This window comes from Phragmites australis, chromosome 23 (assembly GCF_958298935.1).
Source record: "Phragmites australis chromosome 23, lpPhrAust1.1, whole genome shotgun sequence".
Taxonomy (NCBI): Eukaryota; Viridiplantae; Streptophyta; class Magnoliopsida; order Poales; family Poaceae; genus Phragmites; species Phragmites australis.
The window spans coordinates 20770641-20785999 of NC_084943.1; the positions used below are offsets into that span (position 1 = coordinate 20770641).

The window sequence follows — 15359 nt, forward strand, 5'->3', positions numbered from 1 at the left end:
AAGCTCCGAAGTGATAACGACGGCGAGGAACCGGAAGAGAGACTAGTGGTGAGACCTTATCTTGGTGTCTTGGTGGCCTTGGTGTCTTGGTGGCTCATCCGGGTGGAGGCCTTATCTTTGTGACTCGATGGCTCAAAGGCCGTGACCGGGTGTCGACTGGGAGCATATCTTTTGTGGAACTCTAACGTAGACTAGGGGTGTCATTCATGCCATTGATACCACAGAAAAAAAAATTCTTGTACCGAGTTTGCTCTCTCTACATTATTTATGTTTCCGCATTTACTTACTTGCAATTTACGTTTTTAGATAGGCTGCAAACGCTTTGATCGGTAAAGTAGACACACTAAATAAACATAGAGCACATTTAGATAGAAATTGATATAGGTTTATCTTGTGTTGTTTTTTGAGCTGAAATAGTTTTAGGTGTCCTAATTCACCCACCTTTTAGGACATCACCGATCCCTACAATTGGTATCAGAGTCTCGTGCTCTTGATAGGCTTAAAATCCTAGAGTTGTGACGTCCGGGGTTGGGATGGATTCTCATAGTGCTCCACTTTTTGATGTCACAAATTTTTCACGTTGAAAAATTCTAATATCTTTTTATTTGCGAGCTAGAGGCTTAGATGTTTGGAGAGTCACCGAGGAATAGATGAAACCTCGCATCACCAACAAGGAGAGACAATTAGATGCATTGGCAAAGAGTAACCTTTTATCATCTATATGTGTTGATGCATTCAATCGTGTTTATTCTCTCGCTAGTGCATATGATATTTGGAATAGTCTCATTGAAATACATGAAGCCACAAAGGATGTGCGCAATGAGAAATATCATGTGCTTGTTACTAAGCTTAATGGTATTAAGCAACTACCCCATGAAAGTGCTAATGATATATACTCACGTTTGAATATTCTTATAAATAAAATCAATGGGTTACGTTTGACGTCAATTGAAGATGATCAAGTGGTGAGAAGAATACTTCAATCTCTTCTACCAAAGTACAAGTTGATCGTCTTCATTATTTACGACAACAATGACATCAAGAAGATAACTCCAAGTCAAGTGCTCGGCAAGATCACCGTCCATGAGATGACAATGAACATGGGATGGAAGCTTCTTCCTCATCCAACACCAAGATTATTGCTCTTACAAGCAAGCAAGCTAAATATCAACATATGAAGGTAAGGATGAGGAGACAAGAGCAAGAGTCAAGCTCAAGTGAAGATGATGAAGATGAAGATGAAGAGAGTTATGAAGAAGATGAGAAAAACACCTCAAACGATGAAGAGATGGATTCCGAAGTTACCAAGCTCATCTCACAAGTGGAGAAGAACATCAAGAACATCAATGGCAAGATTTATCACCCAAACTCTATGAAGGATTTGGTTAAAACAATTGATCGTATTAAGAAGGAGAAGAAAATGACCAAGAATAAGAGAGAGACAAAGGGAAGAGCCAAAACATTCGCAAGCATAGGAAGATGGGTGAATGATGATGAAGATTCAAGTTCAAGTGATAAGAGTATCACCATCCACTCCTCCAAGATAAGCTCTTCCTGAGATCATCATCACACAAGTCGTCTCGCAAGCCATCTCACAAGTGTCTTATGGCTAAAGGTATATATAGTGATGTAAGTGATGATGAATCTGATGAGGATTCTCCCGTTTATGATAAACTCCTTCATTTGATCAATGAGCAACAAAAGATCCTTAAGAAACAATCAAAAGAGCTTAAAAAATTCAATATATTTAATGACATTCATGCTACCTTTTTGTTTCTAATTATGAATAATTATTATGCAAATTCAATTTGCTAAATAAGGAGCATGAAAAGGTTAAGGCTAAATAAGGAGCATGAAATTCAATTTGCTAATTTTGTTGAAATTGCCCCACTCTAATATGTTGGATGCGTATAAGCTCAGGGATGAGCGTGTTTGATTTTCCGTATCCACTGTTTTAGTCTGGTCCGGTAGATGCAAATATATGATTTTAGCCTTGTCTGAGAGTGAAGCTCAATTAAAGCTTCACTCTGCATCCTGACTTAACGGATATATGCTCATACATTCACTCATACAGTTGAGGTCACTTGTCAGTGTCACAAAATTATCTTTAATTAACTAAACAGAAACTCAGTTTAGTCTGTCCAGATAGATACAATCAACTAAACTTTTTTCTTTTTAATAAATATAACTCCATTTAATCTGCTTTCTCTCAATCAGACTATCCAGTATAACTTATAAAATCATATCTGAAGAATCAAACACACCCTAATGGATGCATGAGTCGTGTTCACCTCATCTTAAAAGATGTTTCTAAATACTTGTGCCGATGATTTTTCCTTAAGAAACTCTACATCGTGCATGCACGCACGTCGCACGTACACATCGTCTGTCCGGGCCCATTACAGCGTAACTACGGATTTGACATGCTTCCAATGATCATATATATGTAGTTATACGTAACTCTATCTCTGTCTGTCTCTCTTTCTCATGGTCCTGTCTGCGTAGATAAGATTTATACGTCCACAGGTGTGCATGTCTGTTTGTTATACGTCCACAGGTGTGCATGTCTGTTTGTTACCATGCATGGTCCTGCATGAATCGGAGGGACCATCTAGAGACAGAAAGATAGATAGGTACCTGCACCAGCTCTCTCTCTTTCTCACCTAGCTATAATGTGTTGGGCTCGACGTCTGCCGCTGTCACCAGCACAGGTCGAGATGTGACAGTGATAATACTGACCGACTAAGAGATTATCATCGCTGATTTAAAATTAATATCACTATCGGTTTTTAACCGATAGTGAATAAGCAGCATACTGCTGGTTCTAAAACAGATAGTGATAGTATATATCACTATCGGTTTTTATCTTATTTCATTCAATTTGTATATTTATCAATACTGATTTCAACTACAAATCGATAGTAATACTCAATTCAGGATAAAAAAAGAAGCATTAATAATAATACTAAAACTAGATTAATACTAATAATTACTATATTAATAGAGCTCTTACTAAACTAATTATATCAAGTCATCGTGCTTACAACAACACACAAAAATCTAATCCCACAAAAAAACCCTAACATGTGTGTGGTCTACTACCCGCGGCTGAGATGAAACTCAACCCACAAACAGAAGTCGTCGTCCTCACCGTCACCGTCGCCGCTGTCATCTTCGGTGTCACCATCCTCCTCCTTCGAGCTCATTCAGGCCTTTGTGGCCCTCGGCCCGTCAATGAAATGATCTCATATCTCGTCGTCCGATGAGGGGGATCCCGGCAAAATGCCGGAGTCAGAGGTTGGGAGCGCCTTTTTCTCCCCAGACGAGGTCATAGGTGTAGGAGGCGTCCTTAGAGGAGGCAGTGGAGGCGGCAGCGGATCCATGGAGGTGGAGGCGGCCGACGGTGAGAGAGAGAGAGTGTGTGAGAGAGAGCAAGCGAGTGATAGTGTGAGCAACATCGACATTTAAAGTTGCTGGGAAGCCAAGCAGCCTGGTGTGTGAAGCTAGGCAGTCGCGCACGGAAGACATGCAAATTTTAAATATCGCTGCCGATAGTGATAGCCATAATCATTATCGGTTATAAAATACATGTCTTTTGATGAGTTAATATCGTTGTCGATTCATATTATGAACTAGCAGAGATATTTCAATGTCGGTTCTTAGCTAGAATCGATAGTGCTAATTTGAATATTACTGTCAATTCGTAATAAGAATCGACAGTGATAATGATTAATTCTATCTATTAGTAGCATGAATCGATAGTGATACATTATTATTATTATCAGTTGTTTTTGAACCGGTAATGATACAATCGGAAGTTAACACATATCAAGTAGGAACCGGCAAATTCAGCCAGCAGAAACCTCTGACGTTGCAGTACGTTGTATCTGACGAGAGGTACGTACAGCAGGTCGATCGATGGATCGATCCACCGATGCATGCAGCATGACCATGCCTGATTTGTCATGTACAATAGGGTTTGTTTGATTGCAACTCGTGAATTAAGTAGTTAGTTAACTACCTCTTTCTTATCTTACGGCCCCAGCCATCAACTAACGCCGAAATTGATTGATACAGGACAACAACTACTCGTCCTAACAATTAAAATGAAAACCTAATAATATATACTGAGAAACACTATTCCTCGGTCGCTTGAAAAACTTTTATCCCTCGGTCAACTAAAATTGCATATTGCTTTATTACCATACATTACAGTGCCATGAATATGTAATTTAAGTATAAATCTATTATAATTTTGAACTGCATATAGAAATAAGATACGTGAGCCACTGAAAAGTAAGAACATTTCAGTCACGCTCCGATAAATTAGCCATTTCTTATCTTGTGTATAACGTAACCAAACGCTTTTCGCCTAGTGCAGAACCGTACACATATACTCTCAAATTTTCTTCATTGAAAAATGTAATTAGCTAGGATATCCATCGAGTAATGGCCGGCGATCGAGAGTTAGAGCCGGTCGGTACTGCTAGCTAGGTTTGGCGGCATTCATGCAGGTGTAGCTACGAATTACGCCAAGAATAATACAGACCGGACGATTACAAGACGTTAGACGGGTGTGGTAGTATATATCCAAACAAAATGGTCCCCCGAAATTCGGTTGGATCTCTTCAATGATCCCATAAGCTAGCTGCCGGCCATTTGGTCCACTATTGTTCTACTGTCACTATTATAAAAATAAATTTATATATCGATCTATCAATTATCGATTTCTTATGAGCTCATATTAAGGACCGGTACTAAAAGGCCATTCGAATAAAACCGACAGTGAAACTTGATAATCACTGCCGATTCGTGGCTAGAGCCGGTAGTGATAGTATCACTGTCGGTTCATGGTTAGAGCCGACAGTGATAGTGAATGACAACTTATTTTAAAAAAATTCATAATTTTTTCATACGATATCAGATGGTGACAAACATTATATTAAAATTGTAGCTCTCGACGTGATCTACAATTTTGTAGTTGATTTTTTTCATTTGATATCATTTAGATATCTAAATAATCGTTTAAAGTTTCATACAGAAGATATCAAAATGATTGAATATGCTAATGGTATTACTAGTACTTCTGTGTTAGAATGGTAAAGACGTATCGTGCAAACTGAAAGGTTCCGGGTTCGAGCACCACGAACCGTACGCGCGCATATTTTACCAAAAAAATCGAGTGACTTGTGAAAATCGCACGAAAAATCGAATCTAATCATGCGTGCGAAGAAAAGCACGTGCCAGATCATGCATGCTCCAGCAGGCTGGCTTATTACCTCACTGGCTCCCTCACCACTAAATCCACTCCCGTCGCCAACCGTCACGCTAACCACAACATTTTTCACCGCTGACACTACCTGCCGGCCTTCCTTCGCCACCGGCAGCTGGCTACCCCTCCCCTCCCCTCTCCTCCATCACCGTCATTAGGCCAGCCACCACCCAAGCCCATCTCTGTAGGCCCGGCTACGATGAACGCCCCTCCGACCGGAGCTAGACCCCCACCGCTAACCCCTCGCGATTTAACTTTTGGGTGTTTTCAGTCGTGTACTTAGAAGCACGGTAGAACAATAGTGGACCAAATGGCCGGCTGCTAGCTTATGGGATCATTGAAGAGATCCAACCGAATTTTGGGGGACCATTTTGTTTGGATATATACTACCACCTTGCCGATGGGTTCGTCTTTCATTGAGTCTGCAACCACCTTGCTGATGGGTTCGTCTTCCATTGAGTCTGCGACCACCTCTCCAATGGGTTCTTCGATGTCACCTCCGGCGGAGTCTTCGGCCACCTCTTTGAGTTCTTCGTCATCATTGTTGACGAAGTCTTCAGCCACATCTCGGTTGGGTTCCTTCGCGTCGTCAGCGTTGTAGGCGGAGTCTTCGGGCACCTCGCCAATGGTTTCTTCCTTGTCTCTGTTGTACTTGTCGACGGAGTCCGCAGCCACCTTGCCGATGGGTTCTTTCACCATCTTGACCACGGCGTTCTTCTTCTTCTTTCTCGCGTGCTGGGCTTCTTTAAATGTATCATCGTGATGCTACAACATGCATGCATGCACGTGTGTCTGCAAGTGCAAACGCTTCGGACCCGATACTCTGCAGTGGAGAAGGCAATGCATACTGTAGCAGCGGGAACAGTAAAATGTGTAGATAAACAGTGATTTGCAGTGGTACTGTAGACAAAATAATGTAGCAACAGTATTCCCGATCTTCTGCAGTAGAGAAGGCAATGCATACTGTAGTATCTGATCTGATCCGTTGATCTAACGGTTGAGAAGGGTCCTAATGTATTTTACTGTAGTCCTCTGCGGTTGCTAGTTGAAACTGCAAAGGATCCCGATCGAAACGCTTTGGGAAGCAATAAGAAGAGTAATTAGCATACGCATGGTTTAATAAGGGGTATAGCGTTACATTTTTGTTTTGAAAAATGAATACGTCCACTGAATCTGAATAAGCATTTAGAAAATATACGCCCACTAAATCTGAACGTAGAGAATAAAAAAACAATGGAGAGATCGTGTGTATGTCAGGCGTTATTCTGCATGCACAAGAAGACACACGTACGTTTGCAAATTGCAATGCATTTTTTTCTAAACTAGATTGGAAAGAAAAATAACAGAACTACCAGTACGCGACGGTCAGCTGGATCCACTTTTAGTCTTTTGATCGATAGATTATTAGACTTGTTCTGCCTCATCAGTGCATGCATACTTAAACTTTTTTTAAAAAAAAACTATCAAGCTAGGTTTCTTAAGTAGTGATGTACTCCAGTACTGTACTTGCAAAGTTACTTGCAACTTTGGAAGCTAGGACAGCAAGGTACTGCATGCGTGGCTGGTGCTGTTACGGCATGCGTGCAGTAGCTGTATGTAGCCTGTGGTACTAGTGCCAGTACAGATGTATGTAGGAGACCGAGGAGGCAACGTACAACTGGCCAAGTGAGGCCATGCATGCACGGTGAGCTCAGAAAAGAGTGGATCAGTGAGAGTGAAACGGAAGCCTGTTGTCGTGTTGCGCTCCATCGTTTTGGTTGGCGAAAGAGGGTGAAACGCAAGGTGGCTGCCCTGGCCTGGCCGGAGCTAGCAAGGATCAGTTATTTACTGCGGGGCGTGCATGCGTTTTACTCCATGTTTTTGCACACTTTCTAAATTTTAGATGTTGAAATCTGAGAAGTGTTTCAGGTGATAGATTAGCGACAACGGGGTTAGGATTTAGGTTCCTGGTGGTGAATTCTAGGTGACAACAGGTTTAAAGGAAGCTTTGAGGGAGGTGGCCACGGGGCAGGATGGCGGGTCCCGCCATCGGCCGTGGACAGCGGAAGATGACCGGTGGGTGAGGCCATGGTGAGGGTGAGCGAAAACGAGAGATTAGCGAGGGAGAGGCAACGACTACATATCCGGTGGTGAGATCACCGCTGGAGATAGTCTAAGGAGGGCGAGCGGCATTGGGCGCAGGCACGTGCAGTGTGAGGTTGAAGACGACTGTGAGTCGTTGGATGCCCATCCAACGGCTCATAACCGTCGTCTAAAAACACAGACAAAGCATGGTTCATATTTTTTGCATGCATGCTTTTGGATTGTCGGCTGGGAGTTTGTGAAGACGAATGAGACTACTACGCCTATTTTTTTTTATAAATATTGGTATAATTCGTAGACACACGCAAATATTCATACCATCATATACATATATTCACATAACGCCTACTGAAGACTGAAGATGTGAAACTTAAAGATCGATAAAGTTACTACAGACGTATCATTGTTGATCGAGTGGATATATGTATAGGACATTATCCAGCAAATTAAAATTTGTAATTAGTACTTGCATGAATGGAAGGGTTCGTCTGCGCCGTTGAGTTGTCTGAGAATATATATGACGACTTTCCATCACTTCTCTCAGCCATTGGATGAAGATCCAACGGACCGCGTGCTTCTTCTACCTCTGCCCAGCCTCCTCCTAGTTGAAGCCTGCTGCATGACATCCATCCTTGGATCTCTCCCGTCGGCACCGATTCACGCCGCAGCCGCTATCTACCAGTTGTATGCATGCATGCATGCATGGTCCAACAACGAAACTGTTACGCAGGTAAAGCAAGCTAGCGATCGATCCGATCCGACCTTCTCGAGCAACTTGCTCTACCGCGTGCATGCATATACGCACATGTCATGCATGCCAAGCCACGTGCCACTTGAGCGGACAAGGAACGACGCAGATCACATCCATTCTTGCTTCCGGCATGCATCCTTCTTCCGCTAACCTCCATCGACTACGTGTGTTACGCGTAGATACATGCATGAATGATGCAGGGATGCACGAAGGTGATGTGCATGCAGGGCGAAACCAGCCGAGAATAGCGTCGGGTCTTCATCATTATAGGCCGAGATCGTCATCATAGTAGAACAATACAGAACAGTGATACCTTACTGATTTTGCAAAAAAAAACATCAGGATTTGCTTACCCTAACAAAATAGTCTGGCTCCGTCCCTGTGTGCATGTACACGTTGGGATATTTTCCAGCGGCAATCGTTGGACGTGGGTCGGTAATTACAGATCAAAGACTTACACACACGTACAACGAGCCAGTGACTGCAGTCACACACACATGTATGTATGTGTATATATATACCTATATATATACATACGTGATCTCGAGTCTCGAAGGACCTATGAATCGTTTAGGCCCCTTCCACGATCGAGCTCGCAGCCAACAGCAAATGGACAGATTAATTAAGCACTCTTCCTAATGATCAGGCCACTGAAATTGAGGCCGATTTCAGTCGACGAATTTGCACTACGCCGGTGCGGTTCTTGTTCAAGATGGAGTTTTGTTCGGTAAGGGGTTCAAATCCAGGAGGTCTCCTCGGCCAGCGGAAAATTCTACTAGGGCATGCGAACACATGGTTTATCAGGATGGTTCATTTGCGTTGAGATTCGTGCTAGAGTGATATGTAAAAAAATCACAGAACAGATAAGAGAATCAACAGATAAATAAGTATTAGATAGGAGGGATGTACAAGATAGACCATATGTACGCAAGGGTATGCGGAATTGCATTTTCAGTCTCTTCGGCCTTACTCAGATGGCTTTAGGAGGTGATCAGCTCCGCGGTGGCGAAGGATGGCGATCGAGGCAGCGAAGTGGGGCTCCACCGGCCACGAGTGACAGACGATGGCTGGTGGGAGGTGTCGGCGGTGGGAGAGCCATTGGAGACGCAAATGCAGGTGTTATAGGGATGAACAGGTAAGATAAAATCGTGATATGAGGAACAAGAGAACCGAAGGTTGAAGGTGATGCTCGAGCGGTTGGATCATGATCCGGCAACTGATATTCGTCGACCGAAAAGAAAGGTGTTTTCTGTCGGCTGTAAAATAGCAAGTCCGTTAACTAAGTTGCCCCTAGGTTCTAGATATATAAAACGATCCTTTGTGTAGAGTAGCCTAGTTTTGATTATTTCCCGCTTTTTTCTGAGAAATGAGTACAATCTCAAAAGAGTTAGCATTGGCTGATCAGCAATGGGCTATTTTTGCAGCCGGCGGTCCATATTTTAAGAATACGGCTAAAGATGTTCAAATGGGCGGTCCGGCCCGGCACGGTACGGGCCCAGTCAGGCACGGCCCGTTTTGGGCACGGCCCGTTTTGGACACGGCCCGTTACAGCCCGTTAGCTAAACGGGCCGTACCGTGCCGGCCCACGTGCCATGGTTGCAGCCCAGGCACGGCCCGATTAAGATCGGGCCATGCCGTGCCGGCCCGTGGCACGATAGGCCCATTAATATTTTTCTGGCCTGGCGGCCCGTTAACACGTGAAAATCCCGAAAAATATCAAAAAACCGCCGAATATAGGAATCGAACTTAAGATCTCATACATGGGAAGCAATGACTCTACCACCCTGTTAAGGATCTCTTTATGTATTAGGGATAAACAAATTATATAAAACCTTAAAAAAAATAGAAAAACTTAAATGGGCCGTGCCGTGCCGGCCCGACGTGCCGCGGCTCCAGCCCAGGCACGGCCCGCCTAACCGTGCCGTGCCGGCCCGACCCATTTACTTTCGTGCCGTGCCGTGCCTGGGCCGGGCCAATTTTCCCGTGCCGCGGGCTAGCTCGTTAGGCCCGGCCCAGTTGGCCATCTTTAAATACGGCCTTCTAATATAGCCTGGTAGGCAGAATTTTTTTATTTTTATTTAGCAAGGTGTCACCCATCCAATAAATAAAACAATATTACTTCTATTGCTTTCAAAATTCAAAACACTATGAAAATAATCATGAAAAATTCTAAAAAATATATGTTGTAGAGGATACTATGATCTAGCCCTCAAAAAAGTTTTAGGTAAAAAATTGATTTGTATAATGAGAAAAAAAAGACAAATTTTATTATACACAGTCAGTGTTTGAGTTGATTTTTTGAGAGATAAATTATAGCATCATCTATAACAAATATTTTTTTTAGAATTTTTTATAATTATTTCGATAGTGCTTTGAATTCTGAGTGCAATGAAATGCAGTCTTTTTTGAGCTATCGCCCGTTGAGAAGGCGACATCTTTATTTTTCAGGAGCGACAACTTGTCGTCGCCCTTCCAGCAGGCGACGATAGTCTAGATATATATTGTTTTAAAATGAGCATGTATTTTTACAAATATTAAAAAATATAAAAAAAGTTCCTATTAGACACTACTAGCTTTTTTATAAGGATACGCAGGACGTACACTACGTACCCATCACACGCGTATACACGCATGCACGTTCATCCGCACAGTAGAAGAGATTGAGAGGCTCAAAGTCTCCGGTTTGCAGAAACGTGCACGCGTGGGAGCTCAAATGCAGGCGGGCTCGTCGCACTGGTGACTTGCCAAACGAGCTTCCGACTTGGGCAGTACAGAAGTCTTAGATTGAGCTGGGCTGGAAGCCCAAAATAAATTTCGTCTGGACCAAATGCCCAAAACAAATTTGAATACGGCCCATCAAATATAGCCAGGTAGTCCAGGACTTCAGGACTGAACAACACCAGCAAGGTTTGGATGATCACATTCAGTTATCCAGGCTTCAGAGAGGTCCATCAAGGAATGCTCCGGTGCTCTCATGTACAAATGAAATACATTGCTTTAAGTTCTTCCATTCCTACTGTTCTCTTTCTCTATGCTTACTTCATTGATAATAAAAAGATTTGTTTACAAAGAAAATTGTCCACCCTTAATGTTCAGCATCAGCAATTCAATTATCTGTATGTGTCACTTCCGACCGGACGCACTCAGAGAGACGGGCTTGCAGTCCCTCTCAGCAACTGATGACCCTTTCAATGTCACTGTACAGCGGTGTGCTGGATCCAATCTGCAGTCTCCAGACTGAGTCTGGTACTACTCTCTATACGTCTCTCTCGTCCAGACGTTTGTTGTTAAGATGGTGTGAAAGAGCAAAACTGGTCACCTTTGTCATGATAAACTCGTGCGTATGGCTTTGACGATCTTCCCGGGCAGCTCAGTGCCCCGCAAGATGAGGTACAGTACAAATGAAGCGTAGACAAGGACCCCCACGCAGAGAAGTGTGGCGGATAAAGGGCCTTGGATTTCAGAAGAGAAGAAATCCATCAATAGGTAGCCGTTGATTGTGATCAGCAGTGTGGCCACTGTCCAGGTTACGGCCTGCATAAAAAGTTAAAAACGTTGAAGCTAAGTGAGGACAATATCACTTTTGAACTTTAACGTGCCCAATCAAAACGACAATGTCAGTAGAATAATATTTGATTAATTGATCAGCCCACAAGGTAGGGAGCATGTGATTAAAGGTAGATTTCGTTCAACAAAAATGTTCTCATATAACTCAAGTACTCGATGAATAAATCATCAGTCCTACAATATTACTGGCTTCTGAATTTAGTACGAGGGTTTTTTGTGAAAGCATGAAGCAATAAAGCTTCTAGCAAAATACGTGATCACGTACTAACAAGAACACGATCAGGCTCTACAATTTGCGTGATGGACTATGAATATGACTAGTTTGACTATCTGCAAACCAACACCCTATCAAATACTAAATGTGATCTATGAAATTAATAGTTTGCCTATGTACAAACCATTACCCTAGCCAAATCATAAATGGCACCTATTCTAGGTGCCTCTTAATCATCAAGGTGTGTAACTTGGATACATGACTGAGTAATGCTTCTAACACAAGGTTTGAGGTTCGTGATGCATGGATTATGTCATAAAACGAAGACTAGATGGCACTCAATACTGTATTGAAAAAAGGGACAGGCATATCTCGTGATTACTTACCTGGGTGTTAGGGCCAATTTTAAAGACTCCCATAACTTGCTCCTTCGAAACCAAGGTTATGAGTGGGATAAGCGCAAAAGGGATCTGAATTGATTGGAGCACATTGAGCCACTCATTTAAAACATCCAGCGCAGAATCAAATGTGTCGAAGAACAGAGCAACAATTATAGTTGGCACAATTGCAAAGCTTCTGGTGATCAGTGCCCTGGTCCATTTTTTTAACTTCAGGTTCAGAAATCCACCCATTATAAACTGTCCAGCATAAGTCCCTGTTATGGTACTACTCTGGCCAGCCGCTAATAGTCCAATCCCCCAAATGTAGAGGATAGGGAAAAATCCTCCACCAAACTTCTCTTGTAGATACTGTCCAGCATTTTCGAGGCCAATATTACCAGCTTCCTTACTGCCATAGAATCCTTTCGCGAAAACTGTTGTGACAAAGAGATTTATCATGAAGGAGACAGCTAATGCTACAGTCGACTCTATTGAATAGTATCTCAATGCTTCACGGACTTGATATTCCTTATTCTGATCTATTTTCCTTGATTGCACGAGTGCTGAATGAAGGAACACATTGTGGGGCATGATAACACAGCCAACAACCCCAACCGCTTGTCTTATTGTCCTGGAGCTCAATTTGGGAACCAAAATACCTGATGATACAAATTATGTATGATCAATGGTCAAGAATGCATGAAACAACTTACAGCATCAGAAGCTGAGATCCTTACCAATCAACAAGTCCTTCCCGTTGGGCTTGGTATCTGTGAACATCCATGCAAAGGAGATGGCCATCGTTGCAATTAAAAATGCAAATACAGCTTCTAGTTTCCTCACCCCGTAGTTTTCAAGGGAAAGAAAAATGAAGCTGACAAAAGGTAACACAAAGTAAGTAAATGATCCACATAATAACAGACACTTAGCTGTCATAAGGCACTTAATTAAACATTAACTTAAGTATATTGATATCACCATCCAGGTGCAAAACAGAATGCAAAAATTCACACAGACAACATCAGTTTTATTTATACTCCAAAGAATGCGGTTTTAATTGTGAGCTTGAGGCCATTTGGGCAATTGGATAAGTCACTTTATAAGCAAAGCAATGATTATTCAGAAAACTCTGGAACAAGATTAAAAAAAACTCTAACATCAAAGCATCTCCAACTTTTCTCAGAAGCAGCAAAGACCAAAGGTCCCATCACAAAGTTGCATGAGCGTCAAACACTAAAAAACATGCATTCGGATGTCACATACACGTAGTAGCATTCTTCCAACTTTTGTGAAATAAAGTATGATATCTAGCTGTCAGCAGCATCAATTCATTGTGCAAAAGGTCAGCACAACACTTCATAAGTTTACGTTAAACTACTTCAGGAAAAAACAAAAAAAATAAGGAAACACAAGCTTATCGTAATGCATCTTTTCTTAAGATAGAAGAACCAATTATTTGGAGAGCGGAATCTAACATGGTAAGGCAAAGTGAATTGACAGAAAACATCCACATAATTGAGTAACGGTAGTTGGAAATTCTCAAAATCATTATCTTAAGTAATAATACTTGACCCGAATGCCAGACCCAACTTTGGTGTTCAAAATTAAACAGTGGTCTAGAGTTCTTTACTTCTTATAAAAGAAACTGGCGTGAGCCATGTTTCCATATAGAAATAAAAAGTTGACCACCAAAATCTAAGGCCATGAATCAAATGCCACGACAAATTTCTCTGATACATCTTGCTGGTCCAGAAAATTTTAATTTCTATGGTAGTCCGTTGAAAAAGAACGAAAATTCAAACTTAAAACTTGGAAGTTAAAACTTATAACACGTAGTGAAATCTTTTGCTATCTCGAATGTCAAAGTAGGTACGTGTCTCCAACCTTCCTACGCCATAGGTTACAAAAAAATAAAAGTGGATCAGAGGTGCAACATCAATGGTGATTGGTGACTGAGATTCCTGTAGTACAACCTCACCTAAAAATTAAAACGTTCCTCCAAATTGAAGAAACAATTATCACAAGCAATTGCTAACTAACTGAGATCTAACACCTTCACTCCCACCAAAACCTGACACAAATCCTCCTAATGATCCAATTTCAAACTTCAAACTGTTAGCACCGATGACTCAGCCTAAAAGCTGTGATCTTTTCTCTTTCATTTTCCTTGGAAAAATCTCCAGTGATGGCGAGTTCTCCTATGCCGGTCAAAGAGCTTCAATCTTTTTCCGTAAAGAAAAAAAAAACTCTTTGGAACTATACTGCCGTTCAGTACCAATCGCCAGCCGTGCGAAAGCTCCAACAATTCAAGAACTGGAACCGAACAGTACAAACAAATAAAAACCCCAAATTTAATAAAAATTCTGAACTCACCAATCCAAGGCGGTGATGACGACGCCGGCCCAAAGCGGCAGGTACCCCCTGCTGAGTATCTTGATGGCGATGGCGCTGCCGATGACCTCCTGTATGTCAGCGCCGACCATGGCGACCTCGGCCATGAGCCAAAGCGCGAGTCGCGCCCAGTCGGGGTACTCGTCGCGGCAGAGCTCGGCGAGGTGCCGCCCCGTGGCGACCCCGAGGCGCGCGGCGAGGAGCTGCACGAGGAGTCCCATGGCGGTGGCCCACATGAGCAGCCACAGCAGCGTGTCCCCCGCGGCGGCGCCGGCCTGGAGGTCCCCCTCGAGGTTGCCCGGGTCCAGGAACGCGATGCTCATCAGGAACCCGGGCCCCGTGAACAGCCACAGCTTCCGCCACGAGAAGGGCGGGGCCGCCCCCGACGCCGAGCAGAGCGCCGCCTCGCCACCGCCGCCGTGCTCCGGGTCGGGCCCGTCCGATATGGACACGATGACCTTCTCCTCCGCCTCGTACGCGCGCTCCTCGAGGTCCTCGTCGTCGTCGGCCGGGAGGAGGGCGCGCGCCTCGTCGTCGACTCCGGGCGCGGAGGCCGGGAGGAGGGCGCGCGCCTCCTCGTCGGCCCTGGCCGAGGAGACTGAGGCGGCAGCGCACCCGGCGCCTCCGGCGCCGGTGGGGGCGGCCATCTAGATGCGCTACGGCTTGCGACGCGGACGCGGACCACGTGCCCGTCTCGCTTCA

At 43.5% G+C, this 15359-nt stretch overlaps 1 protein-coding gene across 1 annotated transcript; it reads right to left on the reverse strand.

Annotated features, from left to right (window-relative positions):
• Positions 1-10933: 10933 nt before the first annotated feature.
• On the reverse strand, positions 10934-15359 carry LOC133906453 (metal transporter Nramp6-like). The gene is made up of 4 exons (XM_062348368.1): positions 14640-15359; positions 13004-13140; positions 12273-12925; positions 10934-11639 (listed from the first exon to the last, which is right to left on the reverse strand). The coding sequence occupies exons 1-4, from the start codon at positions 15302-15304 to the stop codon at positions 11430-11432; spliced, it is 1665 nt and encodes a 554-aa protein (XP_062204352.1). The 5' UTR covers positions 15305-15359; the 3' UTR covers positions 10934-11429.

Coding starts and splice junctions, on each gene's coding strand:
- LOC133906453 (XM_062348368.1), bottom strand. CDS start 15,304: ATGGCCGCCCCCACCGGCGCCGGAGGCGCCGGGTGCGCTGCCGCCTCA. Junction 12,926..13,003: donor CGGGAAGGACTTGTTGATTG/GTAAGGATCTCA, acceptor TTGTATCATCAG/GTATTTTGGTTCCCAAATTG. Junction 11,640..12,272: donor AAATTGGCCCTAACACCCAG/GTAAGTAATCAC, acceptor CTTTTTATGCAG/GCCGTAACCTGGACAGTGGC.